The sequence below is a fragment of the Halichoerus grypus genome, chromosome 2 (assembly GCF_964656455.1).
Source record: "Halichoerus grypus chromosome 2, mHalGry1.hap1.1, whole genome shotgun sequence".
Classification (NCBI taxonomy): Eukaryota; Metazoa; Chordata; class Mammalia; order Carnivora; family Phocidae; genus Halichoerus; species Halichoerus grypus.
The window spans coordinates 159,091,765-159,116,969 of record NC_135713.1 but is presented as its reverse complement, the minus strand read 5'-3'; the positions used below and the strand labels follow the sequence as shown (position 1 = coordinate 159,116,969).

Genomic DNA, 25,205 nt, shown 5'->3' with positions numbered 1-25,205 from the left:
GCCAGTTTGGTCGCACACATTTTAACAGCGGTCAATAAATACCTGCGATTAAATGCCTGGCCTCAGAACCAAAATCAAAGCGCAGAGAAAATGACAAACCACAGTGACTGCTTTCATGTTAAAAATATTTATTTTTCTAAAAGATCACACAAAAGTTGAGAAGAGAAAGGATGTCGACTAGCCTACATCAAAATCTGGGCTGAAAGGACAAAGAGCTGCCTAAAGAAGCTGGTGGCTGAGCCAACTGCGGAGATCAGGGTGGCCGCAGGCCAACGGGACCAGCGGCCTGGGTCAGCACACTCACGGGCCCCGCCGGCGCGCGGTGGGCTCTGCATGGCTGCTGGCTCCCATCGTTCCTCCTTTTCGGGAAGCGAGAAGCAGGAGCTCACTCCTTAGACATGTTCTTGATGGTCTTGTGCTCCTTCATGGCCTTTTCCCAATCGGTCCCATTGAACTCCTCAATGACCACGCTCCGCACGGTGCCCTCATCCAGGCAATGTGGGGCGATTCCTGGGGGGAGGTGACACAGAAAAAGGAAGGTCCCAGGTGTGAACGAGAGCGGGGCCTGGGCTGGCTGGCAGACAAACCCACACCCGCAAGCATCGGTGGCAATCCACTGTTAAAGCTTACGACCCCACAACGTCAGCTTCCCGGCTCCCTTTCCTTCCTGGCACGTGGGGGTCAGACTTCCTAAGCCAGGGATGCCAGGGCTGGATAGCACTCAGTACCAAGCTGAGAGCACAAAGTACCAAGATCCAAGCCTAGAACAACCTCTGACTGGCAGCCTGAAGAATTCACCAGCCTTGTCCAGGGTTTTGATAGAACTTTCTAAGTATTAAACACCTGCCCACCTTTATAGGATTTTCTACTTTCCAAAAGCCTTTCTTCACTCTTAAGGCAGGCAGACAGGCCTCTCCAAGTGGTACATGAAGAACATACAGGAGCTGCTAAAGAAGTGGGGTGGGGAGGGGGCGCACGGCTGGCTCAGTCCATGGACCACGCGACTCTTGATCTCAGGGTTGTGAGTTCGAGCCCCACATTGGTTGTAGAGATTGCTTTAAAAAAATTTTTTTTAGAGATGCCTGGGTGGCTCAGTCAGTTAAGCGTCTGCCTTCGGCTCAGGTCATGATCCCAGGGTCCTGGGATCGAGCCCCACATCGGGTTCCCTGCTCAGCGGGGAGCCTGCTTCTCCCTATGTCTGCCACTCCCCCTGCTTGTGCTCTCTCTCTGACAAATAAATAAAATCTTTAAAAAAAAAAAAAAAAAGGAAACAAGATTCTTTGACTGCTACTTTCCATACCGCAATTGGTGTCATTCCCCCCTCAGATCCAGGTTGGACCTGAAGAGGAGGGGCTTGGGGACTTTCATTGTTTATATTTTAAACAAACTGAAAAACTTTTTTTCCAAACAGATTCTTTCCTAACGGCATTATCAACACTCCTCACTCTTGCCTCCTTCACTCCCTGAACCATCCTCGGGGTGAAAATTCCCTCCCTTACCACCCCCCCAGCCCCCCCAAGGCCCATCTCCTCTCCTCCCTCTATCCCTCAGTGTCAGCCCCCAGTGACCAGCAAATGAAGGCAGGATCTGGATGGGTGACCAGAGGCGATCTTCTGTCCCATCACTGGGAAAGAGCGTTGCTGAACAGCCCTGTTCTTCTAAGACCCCCACGTGCACGGGCCCTGCCAAGCAAGAGGCAAGCCAGAGAGGCCAGCGCCCGGCCTAGCGATCGGCGTATGAACCCGGGGCAGCCGCAGGTGTCCCCGTGTCCCCCCGGCACGGGCAGCCGGCGCCCTTCACTCACCAAAGCCTCCGGGGTTGGAGCGCGGAGTATAGAAACTCTGGACGCCGCACCTCTTACAAAAGGTGTGCTGAGCTTTGTGCGTGTTGAACGTGTATGTGGTTATGCTCTCGGCTCCCTACGGGGGGAACGGGCGAAAGACATGTTCTCCTTTTACAAAGAGTGTTTTCTGTTTTTTTTTCTGGTCATCAAAAAAAATTAAATCTTTTAAAAGGCTCCATGGGGAGGGGATCCCCTTCTGTAGGGCTCTCAGGGTTATGAGGACATGTCCAACCTCCCACAGAGATAGAGGCGTCTGGAGGACAGGGACCCGCCTACACTGCCCAGAGCCACGTCAGGCCGGAGCCGGGCGGCTCGCGGCTTCTCTTAGTCAAGTGCACACAGGATGACTCAGCCTTGAGCTGTCCCAGCTCCACCACAACACAGCACGTCCTGTCCACGTCAGGGAGTGAAAATGAAAACGCCTGCCTCCTAGGCCTCAGAGGGGAGACAGGTCACCCTAGCGACGGGCTCTCCATGTCCCCGAACAGCACTGCTCGAGATCTGGAGACAACTGTTGACTGTATTTGAATTCACGTACAAAGGACAAACCAGGAAAAGAATATTTGCCAGACGTCATAGTCACAGGGCTAATTTCCTTAATGGAGAATATACATGGGAAACTGGGCAAAATGACAGAGAAGAAGGAAAATAAATCACTCCTTCACCTATGAAATGATATGCACACTCAGAAACGGCAATGAGGTTTTTTTTTTTTCACTGTCAGGTGGGTATGAATAAAAAAAAGTTGGTTAACTTGGTACCGAGTACATGGACAAACGCATGCACTCACCTATCAGTCATGGGAATAGAAATGGGTAACATCTGGCAACATCTACCAACATTTAAAAATGTACACATCCTTTAACACAGCAATTCCACTTCTAGGAGTTTATCCTACAATCAAAATTCCATATGTGTCCAATGACACATACATAGATATTCTAGCACTGTTTAAAACAAGGTTAAAGGGGCGCCTGGGTGGCTCAGTCGGTTGAGCGCCCAATTCTTGGTTTCAGCTCAGGTCATGACTCAGGGTCATGAGATCAAGCCCCGTGTCGGGCTCCACTCTCAGTGAGGAGTCTGCTCAAGACTCTCTCTCCCTCTGCCTCTGCCCTCCCCCCACTTGCTCTCTCTAAAAATAAATAAAATCTTTTTTTTTTAAGGTTTTATTTACTTATTTATTTATTTGTCAGAGAGAGAGAGAGAGAGCACAAGCAGGGGGAGAAGCAGACTCCCCGCTGAGCAGGCAGCCCGACGCGGGCCTCGATCCCAGGACCCTGAGATCATGACATGAGCGGGAGGCAGACGCCCAACCGACTGAGCGACCCAGGCGCCCTAAATAAAATCTTAAAAAAAAAAAAAAAAAGAGTTCTACTTCCAAATACTAATATGGAACAACCTCCAAGGTTAAACATTAAGTGAAAAAGCAAGGTATAAAATAATTTGTACAGTATATTATCATTTCTATTTTTTTTTACCATTTCTATTTTTTAAAGAAGGATGTACCTTGGCCTGTATATATATATATATATATATATACACATTCATATGCATATGTTTCTTTACACATATATTTATAAAGAAATAGTCAAGAAACAGTGGTTTCCAAGGAGAGAAACTGTGTGGCTGGAGGGTCAGGGGTGGAGGTTCTCACCAGAGTTAGACCTTCCCATCCTTTCCGCGCAGCCTGCCACCCAGCACCGCAGGACAGAAAGACCCTCAGAGCTCTGTGCCTCCCGTAGAAACAGCTCTGAGTCCTCATGCCACTACCCAGAGAAGCAGCAAAGAACAATTGCTAAGTGGTCCTAAACCATCCAGAGTCATCCGATCGGACACTTTCCCCCAAGAAATGATCGCGGGCAGTGGGCAGGGAGGGGCTGCCTCACACTTCACCTTGTTCGTTACTGGAGGTCACTCGGCGACATTCAGACCCTCATCCGCACAGTATTCCATGCACCTGCCAACCTGACTCCGTCACCCACGGCCTGTCACCATCACACTGCCATATACTCTACCTTTCTGGCGACTTCTGTTTTCTTGCCCCAGCGGAAACCGCCAATGACCGCCCTGCTGGCCGGTCTAATGGCTGCTTTTCTTGACCACTAGATTCGGAACTGGTTCCTCTTAACCTGACCTCTCGGTACCAGTCCTTCCATTTCGCAACAGGGGTCTCCGAGGACAGCACACTCGACCGACTTTCCTCCTTCGCAGGCCCCTCTGTTCCACCCCCTGTGAATGTCGGCGAGCCCCAGGGCTCTGGCCTCGGCCCCCTCCCGTCACCGGCCACACCGGCAGCCAGCCGGCCGCACGCAGCCTCAGCTCTCAGCGTCCAGGAGCCAGCCACTCCGGGAGCAGAAGCAGCGCATCTGCACGCTCTCAACGCCAGACGTACGCACCCAGCGGCCCCGGCCCATCTCTGTCCCTGTGACTGCTGACGACATCTCAACTTTTCCGAGAAAGAGCCCCCGATGCTCACCCTGCCTCTGAAACGGGGGTTCTCAGCGCCTGGCCCCGGGACCAGAAGCATCACCGTCACCGGCGACTTCGTAGGAAAGGTCGATCCTTGGGTCCCGCTCCCAGACCAAGAGAACCGGGAGTGGGGCGCAGCAAGCTCCCGAACGTGCCCTCCACGTGATCACGCACTCGCTGAAGTCTGAGAGCCACTACTCTGAAATGAATCTCAAATATCTGTTTTGTTTCCATCTCCGTGACCGCCACCCGAGGCCGCGTTCCCATCGCCTCTCGCCTGGCCACCCCAGCAAGCTCCTAGCTGCCTCCCTGTCACAGCGGCTGCCTCCCCACACAGTCCGTTCCCCCCCCCCCAGCGACCAAAGCCAGCTCTGAAAGCACTGAAGCAGGCCTGTCACTACCCTGCTCCAAACCCTCCGCGGGCTGCACACTGCACGAAGGATAAAAGCTGTGTCGGGGCACCTGGGGGGCTGAGTTAAGCCTCCAGCTCAGGTCTGCTTCTGGGGAGGCTGCTTCTCCCTCTGCCCCTCCCCCCCCCCCCCGTGCTCTCTTTTTCACTCTGCTCTCTAATAAATAAATAAAATTTAAAAAACAAAACAAAACAGGGGCGCCTGGGTGGCTCAGTCAGTTAAGCGGCTGCCTTCGACTCAGGTCATGATCCCAGGGCCCTGGGATCGAGCCCCGCGTCAGGCTCCCTGCTCAGTGGAGAGTCTGCTTCTCCCCCTCTCTCTGCCTACTTGTGCTCTCTCTCTGTCAAATAAATAAATAAAATCTTTAAAAAAACAAAACAAAACAAAACAAAACAAAACCAACAAAACATCAAATCACTCCTTCAACAGGCTGGGGCCAAGTATGGTGCTCTAGGGCACCAGGAAATGCACTGATAAGCAGGCCCAAAGAGGAAATAAAGGGGGGAAAGTACCAATTCCGAGACCCAAGACCTTATGGCTGTACGTGGTGGCGCCTTCAGGAACCATCCGTCATGGACGCTCAGGGGCGACACTGAACTGGGGCCATAGCCTCCAGCACCCTTCCGAGGAGAACAACTGGCATTCTCTGGGTGTATGGGGAAAACCGGGAGCAGTGTGCTACCCAAGGGTCCCCCTCGTCCACCAGGCACCCACACGAAGGATCAAGAAAAGGAGACAAAGTGGCCCCAAGTGTCCGGGATTAAATCTCACTCACTAGGAAAGGCCAGGACTCACGCATTCCTTCACTCAGTTAGTGGTTCCTCCCAGACACGGAGTGCCTATTCAACGCCAAGCCTGCAAGGCCAGGAGCTGGTCAGATGTGACTAAAGATGACGCTCGGAGACTCCAACGATTTTACAGAGGAGACAGACGTGGAAACACACCATTACACCAAAGAACAGTGAAGTCTGTCAGACCACAGTGGGGGCGAGGGGAACCAAGGATGGAATGAAAGCCCCACCCCACCCCATATTAGCAACACTGGGCCAAAAGCGTTTTCTTTCTTTTTTTTTTTTTAGATTTTATTTATTTGTCAGAGAGAGAGAATGAGAAAGCACAAGCAGGGGGAGCAGCAGAGGGAGAGGGAGAAGCAGGCTCCCCGCCAAGCAGGGAGCCGGACGAGGGACTTGATCCCAGGACTCCAGGATCACGACCCAAGCTGAAGGCAGACACTTAACCGACTGAGCCACCCAGCCATCTTGCCAAAAGCCTTACTAAAAAGCTTGTATTCTTTTTTTTTTTAAGATTTTATTTATTTATTTGACAGAGAGAGAGCGGCGAGAGAGCACAAGCAGGGGGAGCACCAGAGGGAGAGGGAGAAGCAGGCTCCCCGCTGAGCAGGGAGCTGGACACGGGGCTCAGGACCCTGGGATCATGACCCACACCGAAGGCAGATGCTTCACTGACCAAGTTCCCCAGGTGCCCCAAAAGCTTGCATTCTTTGACCAGCGATTTTATTTCTAAGAAAATTGATCCGAAAGAAATAACTTCTAAATTACCGGAGATTTATGCACAGGGAGGTTCACCACAGTGTTGTTTATAATTGGGGAAAAAAATGGCACCCGACCTAGAAGTTTAAACACAGGAAACTGTTTCTGGTACATTCACATAACAAAATATCCTGTGGGAAAAAAAAGTGCTGCAAGTACAGGAATAACAGCATAAGTAAATTAGGAAAGGATTGTGGGGGAGGAAGAAATTCGGGGACCGAGGGGCAATGGAGGGAAGACTTACTTTTGTACCTTTCAAAAATCTGTACCAAGCACAAGAAAACTCCCCGAAATAATAAAGTTACAATTTTTTAACTCAGCAAGACCCATCAATATGCTTCCTACAAGAGACTCACTTCAGACCTAAAGATACATGTAGATGGAAAGTAAAGGGATGGAAAAACACTGACCATGCAAATGGAGGCAAAAAGAAAGCAGGGATAGCAATACTGACATCAGACCAAAGAGATCTGAAAACAAAGACCCTAACAAGAGACAAAGGACACTACGTAATGACAAAGGGAACAATCCAACAAGAGGACAACGGTTGTAAATATCAATGCACCCAACATGGGAGCACCTAAATCCATCAGGCAACTATTAACAGACCTAAAGAAATGGACAGTAATAGGTAATAGTAGGGGGCCTTAACTCCCAATTCCATCGATGGGTAGATCACCCAGACAGAAAATCAACAAGGAAACAGTGGCTTTGAAACTTTAATAATTTGAGCAAACTGGAGTGAGTCTACTTCTGGGCCTCTTGATTCTCTTCTATGGATCTACATCTCTATTTGACCATGTTAACACTCTCTCGATGACTATGTGTATAGAAGAAGCTTTCATATTGAATGGAGTTACTTTTTCCCACTTCATTGTTCCCTGTGGACATTATTTTAGCTATTTTAGGGCCTGTGTATTTCCATATGAATTTTACAGTAATCTTGGGGTACCTGGGCGGCTCAGTCAGTTAAGCAACTGACTCTTGGTTTCAGCTCAGGTCATGATCTCGGGGTTGTGGGATCGAGCCGAGCCCCTCTTCGGTCTCCACGCTCAGCAGAGAGTCTGCTTGAGATTCTCTCTCCCTCTCCCTCTGCCCCTTCCCTGCTCATGCTTCTCTCTTTCTCTCAAATAAATAAACAAATCTTTAAAAAAAATGTATAGCAATCTTGTATATGTCTGCAAAAGCCTTCCTGGGATCTTGATAGACATCGCATTAAATCTATAAACACTGTGGGGAGAATGAACATCAATACTATGTTGAGGTTCCCAGCCCATAGACATATGATGTCTATCCACTTATTAAGTTCTTCTTTAGTAACTTCATTGGCTTCCTGTAATATTCAGTACATAGATCAGGGACATGTTTTGTTAGTTGAACACCTACCTATTTAATTTTCTTTCCATTACTTGAAATGGTATGATGGTTTTAATTTCAGTTTCTTAGTATTCATTATTAGTATTAGACATGCACTTGATTTTTAAAATTGGGATATAATTCACATGCCATTAAATTCACCATTTTAATGTCAGAGCCAGGGAAGAGGTGGGCAAAATGGGTGAAGGAGGTCAAAAGGTACAAACTTTCAGTTATAAAATGGGCATGGAGGGGCACCTAGGTGGCTCAGTCAGTTGAGCGTCTGCCTTCGGCTCAGGTCATGATCCCAGGGTCCTGGGATCGAGTCCTGCATCGGGCTCCTTGCTCAGTGGGGAGCCTGCTTCTCCCTCTCCCTCTGCCCCTCCCCCCTACTTGTGCTCTCTCTCTCTCTCAAATAAATAAATAAAATCTTTAAAAATAAAATAAAATGGGGGCGCCTGGATGGCTCAGTCGTTGGGCGTCTGCCTTCGGCTCGGGTCGTGATCCCGGGGTCCTGGGATTGAGCTCCACATCGGGCTCTCTGCTCAGTGGGAAGCCTGCTTCTCCCTCTCCCACTCCCCCGGCTTGTGTTCCTGCTCTCACTAACTCTGTCAAATAAATAAATAAAATCTTTAAAAAATAAAAAAATAAAATAAAATGGGCATGGTGACTATAGTTAAGAACACAGTTGTTGCATATTTGAAAGCTGCTAAGAGAAGAAATCTTAAAAGTCCTCATCAGAAGAAAAAAATTATTTTTTAATTACGTATGTTGTCAGACATTAACTAGACTTAATTGTGCTGATCATTTTGCAATATATACAAATAATGAGTCATTCTGACGTACCCCTAAGACTAATAATGTTACATGTCAGCTGTACCTCAATAAAATTTTGAATTCACCGTTAAAAAAAATTTGTTGAAGATATATATTCTTCATTTGGAAATGATAAAAGTCGATCATAGACCAGAACAAAAGGCAAAGTCCTATTTTGATAACGACATATACAATGTCATTGTTAATATTATTTAGCTGTATTTACCCAGGTAGAAAATAATGCACAAGGGTATACACCTATATATATCAGTGGTTACTTTTGGTTGATAGGATTTGAGTGATCGTATTTACTTTTTGGTTCTATTTTTAATGTTTTCACAGTAATATCAAGTATGCATCCAAAATATAAAGGGGAAAAATAACATAAGCTTTCAGAAATACGCGTGAAACCCAGGATGGCAAGGACAATGGAGCTCCCGGAAGAGGTCCTGCTCTGCTCCCTTCCACCTGGCCCTCCCCGGGGCAGCTGCTGTAAGCCAGGGCCTCCTCACGCCTGCTCTTAGCACTAACCTTCAGGAGCTTGAAGCGAGAAGCCGGGACAATGAAGTGTCTATTCTGCTTCTTCTTGCAGATGCTGCAGCTACAAAAAGACAGAGGAATTCTCAGGTTGTAAACAAGCATCTGTACCCTCTGGGGGCCCAAAGGGGCCCAACCCAGCATGTCCCGAGAGCCGGCCGACCCCAGAAGGGAAGCCCCTTTCGGCGCCATTCAGGGAAGGGAGAGCCCAGGCAGATGGACAGGCCTCTGCTCGGCAGTCAAAGCCACGCACCCTCGGAAAGCCAGGCCCGTCACGACCACATCCCTGCTGCCCACCCTCCCTCCCCCTCCCCCCCCCCCCCCCCCCCGATTATTACAGTGAAGGGAACTGTTGGATTCTAGAGATGTTTACAAAACAAATATCAGGCGTAGCTCCAATCTACTTCTCTGGGATACCCCGACACCAAAAACGGACAAGGAAGCCTCCGTTTCCCGCTTCCCTCCTCTGTCCATCACAGAAAGCCTAGCTCTGAGTCAAATGGGTCCTCCGAATTACCACCTTCGGGATGAACTCTAAATCCCCTTTTCAGTCCGTCTTGACAAAAATTTCTGATTTCATGCAGAATTCTCTAACAGGACTGGATCCTGTCGAACAAGGAGGTATGTGCTATTGGTTCATATGTCAGTGTCCTTGTTCTATCACAACGCCTGGGAAGGTGCTAAAAGGCGACCGTCCACAGATCCTGGCAGAACCATCTGCCTCATCTAGAACAGAGCCAGAAGGCCTGGAACATGGTAAGCTTCCCGGGGTACACGCCCTCTGCTCATTTCCCCTCCACCTGTGCCCAGCTCTGGACTCCTATGAAGACTCTGCCCAACCAAGGCTTTTCATTCAGTCCCCCGGGCTGACCTATGTCCAGAGATCACCGCTCCCCGTCACCCCACCAATGGTACGGTCTGAGGGGTGACACTGAGGGGCAGAAGCTGGAGGACCCTACTCTGTGTCCCCTGGGGCTCTGCTGTAGGAGTGAGCTCTCTCTCTCTCTCTCTCACACACACACACATGCAAAGAGCAGGCCCAGTTATTTTTAGCGCCCCCCCCATGTTTCAAAAAAAAAACAAAAACTTATTATTGAAAACACCTAGCACATATGAAAGGAAAAAAAAAAATAGAACGAACTCTTATGCCGCCGTCACGTGAGGCCAACAATTATCAGCTCCCGGCTGGGGCTGTTTCATAGGCAGCCTGACTCCCCACATGCTGCTCGAAGGGCTGCGTTTGAACTCTTAGGTCCTTCCAAGCAACTTGGGAAGAGAAAACACTCACTTGCAGTCGAAGATGTGCAAGTCGGCTGAGGCCCAGACTTCGAAGCGAACCGCTCCACAATGGCAACCGCCCGTGTGCTTCACCAGGCCCTGGTACTCACTGAATGAAACCACAAAAAATCAGAAAGGTAAGGATTTCTGAATAGTCGGGCAGGACCTCGGCGCCCTAGCTCCCGCTTTTTCTCTCCCTCGTTGTTGGAAGAAGGAAGCAAGACGGGACAAAAGGCTTCTCTACACGACAGCCCCATGGATCTCTGCTTTTGAGGACATACTGGCAATTAAATAAATAAAAGAAAGAAAGAAAAGAAAAGATTCAGTGCCTTCTTTCCTCTGACCTCTCTTTTTTCTATTTCTTACATTCTGTGAAGTTGCAAAATAAAACATTCCGAAAATATGGGAAATGGGAGTTGGGTGGAGGATCCTAATCCCACCACTCAAACATTATTTATATGTCAGATACCTACTAAGATTTTTTGTGAGCTAGGCACGGGGGAGAGAGCGAGCAGTAAACAAAATACAGCGGACGTGTTCCAGGCCTACCAACCACATGCAGTCATCAAACAAATTACCCAAGCAATATTTAAGGGACTGTGATAAAAGCAGTACAGGCAGCTATGAAGTACGACGAGGAAACCTGAGTCTGGTGGTTTGGAAAAGCCTTCTTCTGAGAAAGGCTCTTGGAATTTTGCTATATTCCCCTCCAGGATTTTGCATAGGCAGGACTCTTTACAGAGCTCTACGTACACATTACATACTATTTTAGTCCTCTCAAAACGTATATAAGCCAGGCCCTTGGTTGAACATTATTAAGTTTGAAAAATGTCAAATTGCGCTCCAAAAGGGCTGAATGCTTCTCAGTGATGAGAAAACATTTCACCGCACCCGCTCAAGCAATGATTACCGGAAAAATAGCTTGCGGCAGTTTTAATTTGCATTTTTTTGATTCATAAGACCGAAAGCTTTTCCCTGTTTCTTTCCAAGTTGAATCGGTTAACTTGATGTATTTAAAATCTTTTCTGCATACACAAATAATGCTCATTGTAAAAAAACAAAAATTAAAACACTACACTCGATAATGTTAAAAAGGAAAGCCTCTGGTAATCTTAACACCTGAAGGGATCCACAGTTAACTATTTGCTATATACTCCTCCAGACTTCTTTCTATATGGTAACATTTTAACAAAAACAGTGCAGAGTTATGCATTCTTTTTGCATATAAGTTAAGTGAGTGAGTTTGGGTTATTTAAATAAACGTACATACTCACACCAATCTAATGGGTAAAAAAAAAATCTTGTCTTCTATCAACGTTTAAAAATCTTTTGTCTTGACCATTTATCAAGTTTGTTTTAAAGTAAAAATTTACTTCAAATTTGAGTTTTACATTTCTGAGAATCTTTATATCCCCTTAGCAACTGGTGGCTCACCACAGGGGCTCAAAAATGTTTAATGATGACTATAAAAAAATGTTCAGCCCATAATCCAAGATAGATAAGTCAGAAAGTGAAGCGCACAGGAAACCAAGTATTTTATCTCTGAGAAGACTCACCCTAACTAAGAGAATTGCTTCAGGATTAAGGACAAAAGAACATTTTTGTTCAAGAAAAGGAGTAACCCTCAGGTTGTTATGCAAGTGTTAGGTTATCCTTGTTTTTTTCTGTGATTTCGATCGCTCTTTGTAATTCACAAAATAATGGACGCAGAGATAGATTATCGGGGTACTAAAAATATTTCTCTGGAGCACAACTGTTCTACAGGACAGAGATCTAGATGCTATCACATTTAGAGACAAGGCAGCCCTTGCCAGAGTTAATAGCTCATTTCGAACATCCCGGACACTCTGAAATCCTCCCCTGGCCATCTAAGGACCTGGATGGAGGTTCTTCTCCTGCAGGAGCGAAGCTGGGGGAGCGCGAAGGGGAGCGAGCCACCCAGGAGCATCAAGTCGGCGGAGAGCGCAAGGCCTCCCTCTCCCCCCGCCCCCCGCCCCCCGCCTTGGGTACCCGCGCCGCTGTTCAGAATACCGAGCATCTCTTTGCGCGCGCTTCTCCCAGGGATCAATACCCCCTCCCCCGCACTCCGCTCGCTCCCAGGGAGCGCCTGGAACAATAACGGGATCTCGCCTCCCGGTGGGTTCAAAACTATCCAAGCTTTTCTCCCCCCTCGCCACCTCTCCCTCCCACCCACGCTCCAAAAAAACACGTGCGCAAATATAAAAAGCGAGTCAGGTAGGCGCAAAGTCGTGGGGTTTATCTTCTTCTCACTGGGAAAGGCCCCCGCGCCCTCGGCGCGCCAAGACGAGAGACAGCGTCCCGAGCACGATGGCTGTCCCCGGGAAAGACCCTTTGTGTCCCAGGACGCGGCGCGGCTCTCCACACTATCCCGGGGCGCAGCGCCCCGTCCGGTCCAGGGCCGCAAGCCCGCACCCAGCCAAGGCGAGCGGCCGTGCGAATGAGGGACGCGCCCGGGGCCACCACGGGGCCACGCGTCGGTCACGGTGCGGGAAAGACGGAGGGCGGAAAAGCCGCCCCGGCCCGCGCGACAGCCGCTCCCGCACCGAGGGGGTCCGCGTGGCGCCGACTCCCGCGCCCGGCCCGGCCGCACTCACAAGGTGTCCAGCAACAGCTTGGCGGCGCCCTCGAAGGTGAGCCTCTGTCGCTTCTGGAACGTCTCCCAGCGCTCCCGCTGGTCGCCCAGGTCGGGCAGAGTGGCAGCCGGGGTGGCGGGGGTCTGCGGCGGTGGCGGCGGCGGCGGCGGCGGGAGCAGCGGCCGCTCCGGCGGCGGCTGCCCCGGGCCCACCTCCCGGGCCCGCGGCGACGACTGCCTCGGCCGCCGCTTCGCCGACGGCTGCCTCGCCGCCGCCGGGCTGTCGCCCCCGGCCTGACCGGTGGAGCGCCGGGCGCGGCTGGCGCTGGGGGCCGAGGGGGCGGCCGCGGGGGCCACGGAGGCTCCGGGCCCCTTCGGCCCGCGTGGCTTGGCGGCCGCGCCGCTCCTCGCCCGCCGCATGGCTCCCGCAGCCGGGCGCGCAGGCCTCAGCGCCCGCGCGTCCCCGCCGCCCCGCGCGCGCCCCCGCGCCGCCCCGCGCGCGCCCCCGCCCGCCAGCCCAGCTGCCTGCCCAGGGGGCGCTGCACCCGCGGCCGCGACCCGGCCCGCTGCACCTGGCTGCCGCCGGGCTGCACATTACACACCCAGCTCGCCCGCGCGCCTCGGGGCCTGCACCTGCCCGCTGCATCCCACAGGCCTCCGCTCCCGACACCCAGAGCCCATTGGCACCTGCGGAGGCGCCTCCGTCGCCTCTGAATCCAGAGGGCTTCTCCCTACCTTCCTGACCTGGGGAGTCCAGGGTCAGCCCTGATTTCACACCCGCAGCCGAGCGGCCAGGCTGGGGTAACTTCGTCTCCAAGATGAGGGCAGTACCGACCTTGCGGGAGCCATCGTGCACTGACATGAACTAACGTGCCTAAATGGCCAGGCACCTGCTGTCAGCCAGGCAAATAGCGGCTGAAACCTGCCGTACCTCTTGGTCTCTCTCACCGGATCATAAAACCGTGTCTTGAGGATTTCGATGTCCAACAGATTCTTTAAAATGCAATAAATGAATGAACCGCACCAAGTTCCATTGTTATGGGAACACAGCACCGAAGTTTCAAGACAAAAATCACAAGAACTACTGATGGAACCCAGGTATTTTCTAAACCTATTCGTTGCTCTATTTTATTTGTACCTTCAAAGAAATGACATTTTCTTTTACTTGCTTTTCTACCGTTTTACTTTCTACTTCCGTAATTTCAACTTTCCTCCTCATTAACACTATTTTTGTTTATCTTATTAGTTCAATATTGAATTAAGTAGTTTCTTTGTTTTTAGTATTTTTTGGTAATCACAGTATTAATGACTATAGATCTTCCTCTGAGTGTGGCTAAAGCTATGTCCATTAGTGTTTCATATGAAGTGCTTTTTCTTAAAAATTTCCAGACAATATGTAGTTTGTTTTTCCTGTTTTCTTTATTGAAGGTGTAGATAGTTTACGTAAAGCAAAATGCACATTTAAAAAAATTTATTTGAGAGAAAGAGTGCACAAGCAGGGGGGAGGGGCAGAGGCAGAAGCAGACTCCCTGCTGAGCCGGGAGCCCAACTCGGGGCTCTATCCCAGGACCCAGAGATCAGGACCTGAGCCACCCAGGCGTCCCAAAATGCACATATTTTGAAAGCAACGCTTATGTAACCACTACCAGTTCAAAGATAGAGCATTCTCAGTGCTCCAGAGAAAACAGGGGATCACTATCCTGACTTCTATCACATAGGTTAGTTTTACCTATTATTGAATGTCATTTAAAAACAGCTTGTTTGGGGGCGCCTGGGTGGCTCAGTCGGTTAAGTGTCTGCCTTTGGCTCAGGTCATGATCCCGGGGCCCTGGGATCAAGCCCCTCCTCGGGCTCTCTGCTCCAGGACGAGTCTGCTTCTCCCTCCGCCTCTCATGAATAAATAAAAATTAAAAAAAAAATTTTTTAAGATTTTATTTGACAGAGAGAGACACAGTGAGAGAGGGAACACAAGCAGGGGGAGTGGGAGAGGGAGAAGCAGGCTTCCCGCGGAGCAGGGGCTCGATGCGGGGCTCGATCCCAGGACCCTGGGATCATGACCAGAGCCGAAGGCAGACGCTTAGCGGACTGAGCCACCCAGGCACCCCTTGTCAGTGTTTTTTAAGGTAGCCCTTCTGCTATGTGTACAGTGATATCTCCTTGTGGTATTCTTTGCATGGTCTTGACCTGTAGAGATGTGAAGGACCTTATCATGTACTTTTTGACCATTTGGATATCTTCTTTTGTAAAGTGCCTGTTGACAGACACTCCTCTGAGAATTAGCCCATTTTATAACCTGGGCTGTTTGATATATAGGAGTTCTTTATGTCTGGATAGGAGTTCTTTGCCATACATATATATATATATATATTTAGAATATACACTCCCAGTTGTGGCTTTCCTTTTCACTTTAATATCTTTTGGTGAGTGGAGATGTTTTTATTTTATGGTTAGTGTTTTTCGTGTCACGTTTAAAAAAAAAAAATCTCCTACCCCAAAAGTCATGAAGATTTTCTCCTATCCTTTCATTTAGAAGCTTTTATACTTAAGTGTATGACCCATCTCGAATTAATTTTTGTATATAGTGTGAGGCAGAGGCCAGATTCATCTTATTTCCATATAGATATCCAGTTGTTGATCTATTTACCTTACCTTACACCAAGACCACTCTTCTTGAAATCAGAGTAAGCCCTCCAGATTTGCTCTTCTTTGAGATTGTCTTAGCCTTTCTAAGTCCTGTGCATTTCTACATACAGTATAGAATCAGCTGTCGGGGCGGCTGGGTGGCTCAGTCAGTTGAGTGTCTGCCTTAGGCTCTGGTCATGAGCCCAGAGTCGGGAGATGGAGCCCCGCAACAGGCTCCCTGCTCAGTGGGCAGTCTGCTTCTCCCTCTGCCTCTCACCCAGGTTCGTGTTCTCTCTCACTCTCTCAAATAAATAAATAAAATCTTTAAAAAAAAAAATCAGCTGTTAATTTTTACAAAAAGTCTGCTTGATACTCTATGCTATCAACCATACTCCTATGAAAATCACCCAATTCCTCAAATATTCCTAACTTCGTTCCTTTAATTTTTTTTTTTAAAGATTTTATTTATTTGACAGAGAGAGACACAGCGAGAGAGGGAACACAAGCGGGGAGAGTGGGAGAGGGAGAAGCAGGCTTCCTGCTGAGCAGGGAGCCCGATGTGGGGCTCGATCCCAGAACCCCGGGATCATGACCTGAGCCAAAGGCAGACGCTTAACGACTGAGCCACCCAGGTGCCCCAATTATGATGTCTTTAAAATAAAATCCTGGGGCGCCTGGCTGGCTTAGTTGGTAGAGCATGTGATTCTTGATCATGGGGTCATGAGTTCAAGCCCCATCTTGGGCACAGAGTTTACTTTAAAAATAAACAAACAAACAAAGTCCTATTTATGTTTTTTATTTTTAAATTGAGCTAAGTCTTACATCTCCTGAAGTGTTTTTACATATATGCGCAGCTTGTAACTGCCACCCAGATCCAAATATGATGTATTCCCAGCATCTTAAAACAGTTCTCTGTCCTCCTTCTCAGTCAATCCTCCCTAAGGAAAATCACTACTCTTTTTTTTTTTTTTTTTTTTAAGATTTTTTATTTATTTATTTTGCGAGAGAGAGAATGAGAGACAGAGAGCACGAGAGGGAAGAGGGCAGAGGGAGAAGTAGACCCCCTGCTGAGCAGGGAGCCCGACGTGGGACTCGATCCCGGGACTCCAGGATCATGACCTGAGCCGAAGGCAGTCGCTTAACCAACTGAGCCACCCAGGCGCCCCAAAATCACTACTCTTAACTTACTACTCTTACTTCATCCCCATGATTTTGAACTTCATGTAAATGAATTCACAACAGTATGTACTCATGTGTATGACTTCTTTTACTCAGTGTTATATCTGTGAGTTTCATCCATGTACCCATGGTTCATTCATTTTCATTGTGGTATAATATTCCAGTCTATGAATATATGATCTTTTATGTATTCTTTCTGTTGTGGAAGGACATTTAGAGTGTTTCCAGTTTGGGGGTATTATAATAAGGCTACTGTGATTTTTAAAAATTTTTTTTTGATAATCTCCACACCCAATGTGGGGCTCACACTCACAACCCTGAGCTCAAGTCAGACGCTCTTCCAACTGAGCCAGTCAGGCACCCGCTATAATTTTTCTTAAACCATTCTATTTTTCTCAAGATCTCATGATACAGGAGTTGTGGAAGGACTTGGCCAGACAGTTCTGGCTCAGGGTCTCTCATGCAATCCCCCTGAGATGTCCACTGGGGTCAAGTCTGATGGCTCAACCAGAATGGACATCAAAGATGACGTCACTCACATGGCTGGCAGTTCATGCTGGCTGATGGCTGGAAGACCAATTGGGCTATCACCTCGAGCACATTGCCTCTCCATATGGCGTGGACTTCCTCATAACATGGTAGCCTCAGAGAATTCAGATTTTTTATTCTTGGCAGCCCAGAGCTCCAAAAGTGAGAGAGCTAGTGTACAAGGTAGAACTACCAGGGTATTGTACGTAGTGTGTGTATATATAGACACACACATATATGTATTTTTATATCAAAAAAAGAAAAGGGGCGCCTGGGTGGCTCAGTTGGTTAAGCGTCTGCCTTCTGCTCAGATCATGATCCCAGGGTCCTGGGATCGAGTCCCACATTGGGCTTCCTGCTCAGCAGGGAGTCTGCTTCTCCCTCTCCCTCTGCCCCTCCTTCCTGCTTGTGCTCTCTCTCTCAAATAAATAAAAATCTTAAAAAGAGAGAGAAATACATAAACTAAAATCTTAAAAAGAAAAAAAAAAAGTAAAGAAAAGCCTGCTAGGATTTGGGGTTGAAGTTGCATTGAATCTATAGACCAACATGGAAAGAACTGACTTCTTAACAATACTGTCTTCCAATCCATAAATATATCTCTCTCCATTTATGAGAGTAAAGATACTTATTTAATTCCTGTCAACGTTTTGTAGTAAATTTAATAATCTTTTGCTAAATGTATTCCTATTTTGATACTATTATAAATGGTCTTTGAAAATTTCATTCTCCAGTTGTTTGTTGCTAATATATAGAAACAACTGGTTTTTTGGTATACTGACCCTGTATCCACTGACTTTGCTAAATTCATGTATTTGTCTTAATAATTTTGATTTCCTCTTAGACCTGAGAAATTGTTTCTTAATTCCCAAGCAAAATTTTAGAAAACCATTCTGTGGTTGATTTCTATTTATATTGGGCTATAATTAAAGTTTTCTGAATTTATAGAACCTCCTGGGTTTTTAAAATTTATCATCATTTTCTTTATGGCCAGGTACATAATTGATATCTATGGACATAAAGAGTGTATATTCTCTGTAGATTAGAAAGTGCTCTTTGTTAAATCAAGCTTACAAACTATAATACAATTCCTCCATGATTTGCTTTTTTTGCCAAATTAAATGAAATTCAGTTAAATTGTGAAAATGAATATTATTTATTCATTTATCCGTGTCTGGTGCATAAACATCTATGACTCTTAGGTTGTCTTTACAGATTATGTATCATTATTAATTTTACTTACAAGTATGGAAAATGTCTATTATGTTACATTACACATACATGTACAGTATCATGTGTTTTTATTAATAGCCTTTTTGCACTTTTTAATGTATCTGGTCTTAATTTAAATTTTATCTGATGACAATATCTCATTCCTGCTTTTTGTTTGTATTTTTTTTTTTAAGATTTTATTTATTTGAGAGAATGTGCACAAGCAGGGGAGGGGCAGAGGGACAAGCAGACTCCCCACTGAGTACAGAGAGCCTGAGACGGGGCTCCATCCCAGGACCCTGAGATCAGGACCTGAGCCAAAGTCAGTTGCTTAACCAACTGAGCCACCCAGGTACCTCTTCTTATTTGTATTTTTATGATCTGTATCTGTCCATGCCTTTGTTTTCAAAGAGAGAGAACAAGCAGGGAGAGCAAGAGAGGGAGAGGGAGAAGTAGGCTCTCCACTGAGCAGGGAGCCCAATGCCCAATGCTCGATGCTCCATCCCAGGACCCTGGGATCCTGACCTGAGCCGAAGGCGAAATTTAATCGACTGAGCCATCCAGGTGCCCCCTTTTTAACACTTTTAAATGCAAATCATTAACAGGTGGGTTTGTAACAACTCAATCTGTTGTCTTTGGTTTTTTAAATAGGAGAATTGAGCTCATTTACACTTACTAAGCTGGAATCTTTGTGCTTTATTCTATCCATTAATTTACATTCATTTTAAACCTTATCTTACCTTGTCTTGATTCTTTTTATTTGTATTGGCTTGGAAAAGTTTCTTTTCTTTCCCTGTTTGCCCTCCTCTTAATCTGACAGTCCTAATGTTTGTCTGAATAATGCTGGTGTTTCCCTCTCCTTCCGTAGTAATTATGATGAAACCTGTATTCCTCTAGTAATATTTCAAATCTATTAATGAACATAGCTCCCAAAACATTTTACCCACTCATACCCCCACCTCTTCATCTAGGTTAAGAGTTTAGGGGCCCTTGGCTGGCTCAGTCGGTAGAGCATGCAACTCTTGATCTCTCTGGGTAGTGAATTTGAGCCCCACGTTGCATGTAGGGATTACTTTAATAAATAAATCTTTTTTAAAAGTTTAGAAATTGTAGGGGCGCCTGGGTGGCTCAGTTGTTGAGCGTCTGCCTTTGGCTCAGGTCATGATCCCAGGATCCTAGGATCGAGCCCCACATCGGGCTCTCTGCTCAGCGGGAAGCCTGCTTCTCCCTCTCCCACTCCCCCTGCTTGTGTTCCTCCCACTCCCCCTGCTTGTGTTCCTGCTCTCGCTGTGTCTCTCTCTGTCAAATAAATAAAATCTTAAAAAAAAAAAAGTTTAGAAATTGCAATTTTACTTCCTCACTTTCACATCGACTCTCATGCTCAACTCCCCTTAAGTGTATCATCCATGTGAAAAATCCTTACCTAACATTTACACCATTTTTCTTTGTCTCTTTAATATCATAACCACAGCATCAGCACTAAGAGTTGCTACCAAGTCTGGCACTCAAAATGTTTGTTGGATGAATAAGTTATCCATTAAAGAAATAATAATAATAGGGCGCCTGGGTGGCTCAGTTGGTTAAGCGACTGCCTTCGGCTCGGGTCATGATCCTGGAGTCCCTGGATCGAGTCCCGCATCGGGCTCCCTGCTCGGCAGGGAATCTGCTTCTCTCTCTGACCCTCCCCCCTCTCATGTGCTTGCTCTCTCTCATTCTCTCTCTCTCAAATAAATAAATAAAAACTCTTTAAAAAAAATAGTTTAAAAAAAGAAATAATAATAATAAATGTTTTAAAGGAAAAAATAAAGAAAAATAGAACTCAGAAAAGGGAAGGTAACGATATTTATTACAAAATTAATTATTCACAAGTACTATACTCTTCATCTGCCCAATATTGAGATCTCTTTTCTAATATAATTATCAATTGGTTAGAGAACTTTGAGTATTTTCTCAGCTAGTATCCATGGGCAATATATTGAGCCCTTGAGTATCTAAGATTGTCTTTCTTTTGTCCCAAAAGATGAATGACATTTTGTATGGGAATAGGATTCTTGGCTCTGAGTTGCAGTTTCTCTTCCGTTTGTAGTTATTATGTCCTGTGTCCGGTGCAGCAAATGAGACTTCTCATGCTAGTTTTATTTGCTTTCCTTTTTTTTGAGAGTGAGAGAGAGAACGAGAGGTGGGGAGGCAGAGGGAGAGGGAGAAGCAGACTCCCCGCTGAGTGGGGAGTCCAATGCGGGGCTCAATCCCAGGACCCCGAGATCATGACCTGAGCTGAAGTCAGACACTCAACTGACTGAACCAACCAGGCACCCTGAGAGAGAGAGAGAGAGAGAGAGAGAGAGAGAGAATCCTAAGCAGGCACCACGCCCAGCTTGGAGCCCCACCCGAGGCTCTATCTCAGGACCCTGAGATCATGATCTGAGCCCAAATCAAGAGTCTGGTGCTTAGCGAACTGAGCTCCCAGGTGCCGCTGCTTTCCTTTTTAAGTAGCTTCTTCCTGTGGGCGCCTGGGTGGCTCAACTAGTTGTTAAGTGTCTGCCTTCAGCTCAGGTCATGATCTCAGGGTCCTGGGATCGAGCCCCGCATCAGGCTCCCTGCTTGGCAGGAAGCCTACTTCTCCCTCTCCCACTCCCCCTGCTTGTGTTCCCTCTCTCGCTGTGTCTCTCTCTGTCAAATGAATAAATAAAATCTTTAAAAATAGCCTCTTCCTTCAGTGCGAAAACTTTTATACTTCTCCTCTTACCCATGAAGTTCAGGAATTTTGCCAAGATGTGTGAACCATGTGTATCTTTATTATTATTGTTATTATTCTTGTCTGGGTGTCAATAAGATAAACACAATCAAGGTTTATCAAGCCTGATAAAGAAAAAAAAAAAACGAAGTACACATTTATACATTAGAAATGAAGTACAACCACAGAAACAATTAACTGAAAGACTTATCACAGGATCTTATATGCTCTCTTAGGCTCTCTCTCTCTTTTTTTTTTTAAGTACGCTCGAGGCCCAATGCAGGGTTTGAACTCACGACGCAGAAATCAAGTCACATGCTCTACCCACTGAGCCAGCCAGGCACCCCACTTAGGCTCTTAATTGGAAAGTATTTTCATCAGCTCTGGCGATTGAACCCTTTAGTAGCGTCTGTGAGGTTGTGCAGGCTTTGTTAAGATTTGCCAAATGAAAAAAACTTGCTAAATCATAACTTTTATTTAATATTGATTCCCACTGTCATATGTAGACAATGGGAAACCTATCCACTCCTATGGCCAACCTAACGTGGCAACTTTCCCTACCAGAAATGACATTGGGGCGCCTGGCTGGCTCAGTCGGTAGGTAGAGCACATGACTCTGGATCTCAGGGTTGTGAGTTCAAGCCCCACGTTGAGCGTAGAGCTTACTTAAAATAAGAACAGAACAGAAATGACCTTAAAGTTCTTCCTGGATTCAAATTCATAGAAACAGAAGGTAGAATAGAGGTTACCAGGGGCTGGGGGTGTGTGCGAGATGGGGACTTACTGTGTAATGGGGACAGAATGTTGCGCTCTGGATGATGGAAAACTTCTGGTAACGAACAGTGCAGACAGTTACGCAACACTGTACTTCTGCTGCGGAATTAGGCACTTGAAAAGAGTTAAAATGGGGGCGCCTGGTTGGCTCAGTCCATTAAGCATCTGCCTTCGGCTCAGGTCATGACCTCAGGGTCCTGGGATCTAGCCCCGCATGGGGCTCCCCGCTCAGCGGGGAGTCTGCTTCTCTCTCTGCCCCTCCCTCCTCACCCCCCACTCATACTCTCTCTTGCAAAAGTAAATAAATAAAATCTTTAAAAAAAAAGTTAAAATGGTAAATCTTATGTATATTTTAGCGCAATAAAAAAATAAACCTTCCTCGAGTTTTAAAGCACAAGTAAAAATATAAAGTGAAGAACTCAGAATTTTCCCACGGTGGATACATAATATGAGAACAGATTCACAATACAAAAGCACATGTGTGAAACTCAGAAGTGGGCATTTTTGTGCCTAGAGTAGTCCAATTCATAGAGTCAGAAGGCAGAATGGTGGTTGCTAGGAAAGGAGGAGTTTAATGAGTTCAGACTTTCGGCTGGGGAAGATGGAAGGGGCTCTGGAGTCGGATGGTGGTGATGGCTTAGCAACAATGTCAATGTACTTAATGTCACTGAACTGGACACTCAAAAATAGTTAAAATGATAATTTTTTTTCTTTCTTTTTTTTTTTTTAAAGATTTTATTTATTTATTCGACAGAGAGACAGCGAGAGCAAGAACACAAGCAGGGGCAGAGAGAGAGGGACAAGCAGGCTCCCCGCTGAACAGAGAGCCTGATGCGGGGCTCGATCCCAGGACCCTGGGATCATGACCTGAGCCGAAGGCAGACGCTCAACTGACTGAGCCACCCAGGCGTCCCGGGGTGAATGCTCTTGAGGGCACCATCTTGTACCCCAGGCTTCAGAGGCCAGCAGAAACGCCAGCTCCCCTCAAGTAGGAAAAGCATTTGGCAGAGATTAGGGTGGACTGCCCATTCTGTCCTCTCTCAACCCCTAGGAGGAGGGCCCAAATTTCTCAGTTCGTGTGACAGACCTTTCTTTCCCTGCTGATATTTATCTCAATACCTACACCCCTCCTACCAACCTGCTGGTGGTAAATTCCGATTCCTGAGCATTTCCCGGGGGGACCGCTAACTTTTGTGCCAACTAGACAAAGAAGTCTCTTCTGGGCAGACACAAGGATTTGGTAAACTGACTGACTGATGGTTCTCAGTGAGTTAGAAAAAGATCCCCTCGGGGCACCTGGGTGGCTCAGTTGGTTAAGCGTCTGCCTTCGGCTCAGGTCATGATCCCAGGGGCCTGGAATCGAGTCCCACATCGGGCTCCCTGCTCAGCGGGAAGCCTGCTTCTCCCTGTGCCTGCTGCCCCCCCACTTGTGTTCTCGCTCTCTGACAAATAAATAAAATCTTTAAAAGGAAAAGATCCCTGCTTCCTGAGTAGCCCTATGTCGTGGTCCTGAGTGCTTACTGAATACCAGGCACTGTGCTGATGAACGGGGATTTCAGCTGCCTCCATTTTGACCTCAGACTTGCTAGTTGGGTGCTTCTTTCCAGCTTGGCTCTTGGCTCAGGCGGAAGACCCTGAGGGCAAAGCATCCCCTCATCGCCCCCGCCATGGGAACCGAAAACTATCATAAGGACTCTCCTGAGCCAGCAAGACCCCTGCCACCATTGACTCCAAGACAGTGATCCAGGATTTGACTTTCACTGCCCACCTGCACCCCACATTTTCCCATATAAACCTGAAAGTATTTTCAGCACTTTGGAGACCGTGTTTGAGGGGCTAGTCCACTGCCTTGGAGGTGTTGACCTCACTGAAATAAGTCCCTTTCTCGTTTCCCCACCACTCGACTCTCTGCCTTTGGATTTTGTGAGCAGCGAGTGGGGGAACCTGGTCTCTTTGGGACCCCCGGAGCCAGATACTCATGCACCCCTGCGCCCCGGCTTCACTGAGAGGCGCTTTGCACATCTGGTCTAACCTTGTCTAATGATCCTCACAACAAGGCAGGCACTACCATTGTCCACGTTTTTCTGATAAACTGAGTGTGAGGGCGAGCAGCACACAACCAGCAGGTAGAGCTCACGCCAAAGGGAAGGGCAATGGCCTTGGTTGCCCTAAACTTCTTCCCAAGCCCATTGCACTCCCTGAAGTCCCAGCCATTGCAAAAGCCTCCCAAAGGAACTCTCCGCTTCCCCCTCCTCCCGCTCTACCCCCTCATTGTAGTTAAGAGTGATTTTTAAAACTCTTTACTGTTCTGCTAATGAATGTACATAATGTATATGTAGTGTTTGGATAATAGTAATAAAAAGAATGTCCAACTAGCTTAAGGAATGGAGCTTTATCAATTTCTCTGCCCTCCCCTCCTGGCCCCCTAAGAGGTAACTACCCTCCCAACTTTTGTGCTAATTTTTTTTAAAATCTCTACACCCAACATGAAGCTCAAACTCGCTAATCTTTAACACATATATGTATATCTAAATAATATGATATTTAGTCTTGGGGCACCTGGGTGGCTCAGTCAGTTACGTGTCCAACTCTTGATTTCGGCTCAGGTCATGATCTCAGGGTCATGAGATCGAGCCCCACGACAGGCCAGTGAGAAGCCTGCTTAATCCCCTCCCCCTCTGCCCCTCTCCCTGCTCACCTTCGCTCTCTCTCTAAAAAAGAAAAAAAATTAAAAATTAAAAATATATATGATATTTAGTCTTGTCTCGTTTTGAACTCTATAGAAAAGAAAACGAAATGATACGATATGCATTCTTCTGAGACTATTCTTCTGTGATTCGTCCATGTTGATGCGTATAGTTAGAATTGATGTGTTCATTGTTGCATAGTATCCCACTATATGAATATTCCATGATGTCCTGGTTTTTTTTTTTTAGATTTTATTTATTTATTTATTTGGGAGACAGACTAAGAGAGGGAGCATGAGCAAGGCAGAAGGAGAGGGACAAGCCAACTCCGGGCTGAACAGGGAGCCCGACGCAGGGCTTGATCTCTGGGATCATGACCTGAGCCGAAGGCAGCCGCTTAACGACTGAGCCACCCAGGCGCCCCCACAGTGTCCATTTCATTTTTGGTAGATATATATGTTTAGTTTTTGCTACTATAAACAATGCTGCTATAAACATTCTTGTTCATATCTCCTTATGCACATGCACAAAGGCTTCTCTAGGATATAAAGCGTTTACAAATCTCCTCAGACCATTTAATTATGAACACGCTCCAAGGTTTTATCATAATCTTACTGTAA

General features: G+C 47.0%; 2 protein-coding genes and 2 long non-coding RNA genes across 10 annotated transcripts in view; 2 read left to right on the top strand and 2 right to left on the bottom strand.

Moving 5' to 3' along the window:
* Window positions 1-8,981, top strand: part of PIGL (phosphatidylinositol glycan anchor biosynthesis class L) — a 100,177-nt gene extending 91,196 nt beyond the window's left edge. For 2 of the 6 annotated variants that reach the window (XR_013446025.1, XM_078067981.1), the window contains one exon: window positions 8,787-8,981. Coding sequence is in view for 3 of the 6 variants with exons in the window: in XM_078067981.1 (XP_077924107.1) it covers window positions 8,787-8,789 (3 nt within the window). In the remaining 3 variants the exon portion in view is untranslated. Of the gene's footprint in view, window positions 1-5; window positions 144-1,551; window positions 1,811-8,786 lie in introns of those variants that run through there. The other 4 variants (XR_013446029.1, XM_078067980.1, XR_013446027.1 and 1 more) reach the window with 2 other exon arrangements.
* Window positions 109-13,323, bottom strand: CENPV (centromere protein V). Of its 2 annotated transcripts, XM_078067985.1 has the most exons (5): window positions 12,875-13,316; window positions 10,270-10,368; window positions 8,976-9,045; window positions 1,805-1,919; window positions 109-510 (listed from the first exon to the last, which is right to left on the bottom strand). In XM_078067985.1, the coding sequence occupies exons 1-5, from the start codon at window positions 13,270-13,272 to the stop codon at window positions 386-388; spliced, it is 807 nt and encodes a 268-aa protein (XP_077924111.1). In that variant the 5' UTR covers window positions 13,273-13,316; the 3' UTR covers window positions 109-385. The 2 variants fall into 2 exon arrangements, with proteins under 2 accessions (XP_077924111.1, XP_077924112.1); XM_078067986.1 differs by lacking the exon at window positions 1,805-1,919 and having other exon boundaries at window positions 12,875-13,323.
* A 49-nt stretch (window positions 13,324-13,372) lies between these two features.
* LOC118537240 (uncharacterized) overlaps window positions 13,373-25,205 on the top strand; it is a 24,911-nt gene continuing 13,078 nt past the window's right edge. Inside the window, exons 1-2 of the long non-coding RNA XR_013446032.1 lie at window positions 13,373-13,950; window positions 18,585-18,742. This is a non-coding gene — a long non-coding RNA (uncharacterized LOC118537240). The remainder of the gene's footprint in view (window positions 13,951-18,584; window positions 18,743-25,205) is intronic.
* The window catches only part of LOC144381182 (uncharacterized), a 26,937-nt gene continuing 21,748 nt past the window's right edge, over window positions 20,017-25,205 (bottom strand). Inside the window, exon 3 of the long non-coding RNA XR_013446036.1 lies at window positions 20,017-20,704. This is a non-coding gene — a long non-coding RNA (uncharacterized LOC144381182). The remainder of the gene's footprint in view (window positions 20,705-25,205) is intronic.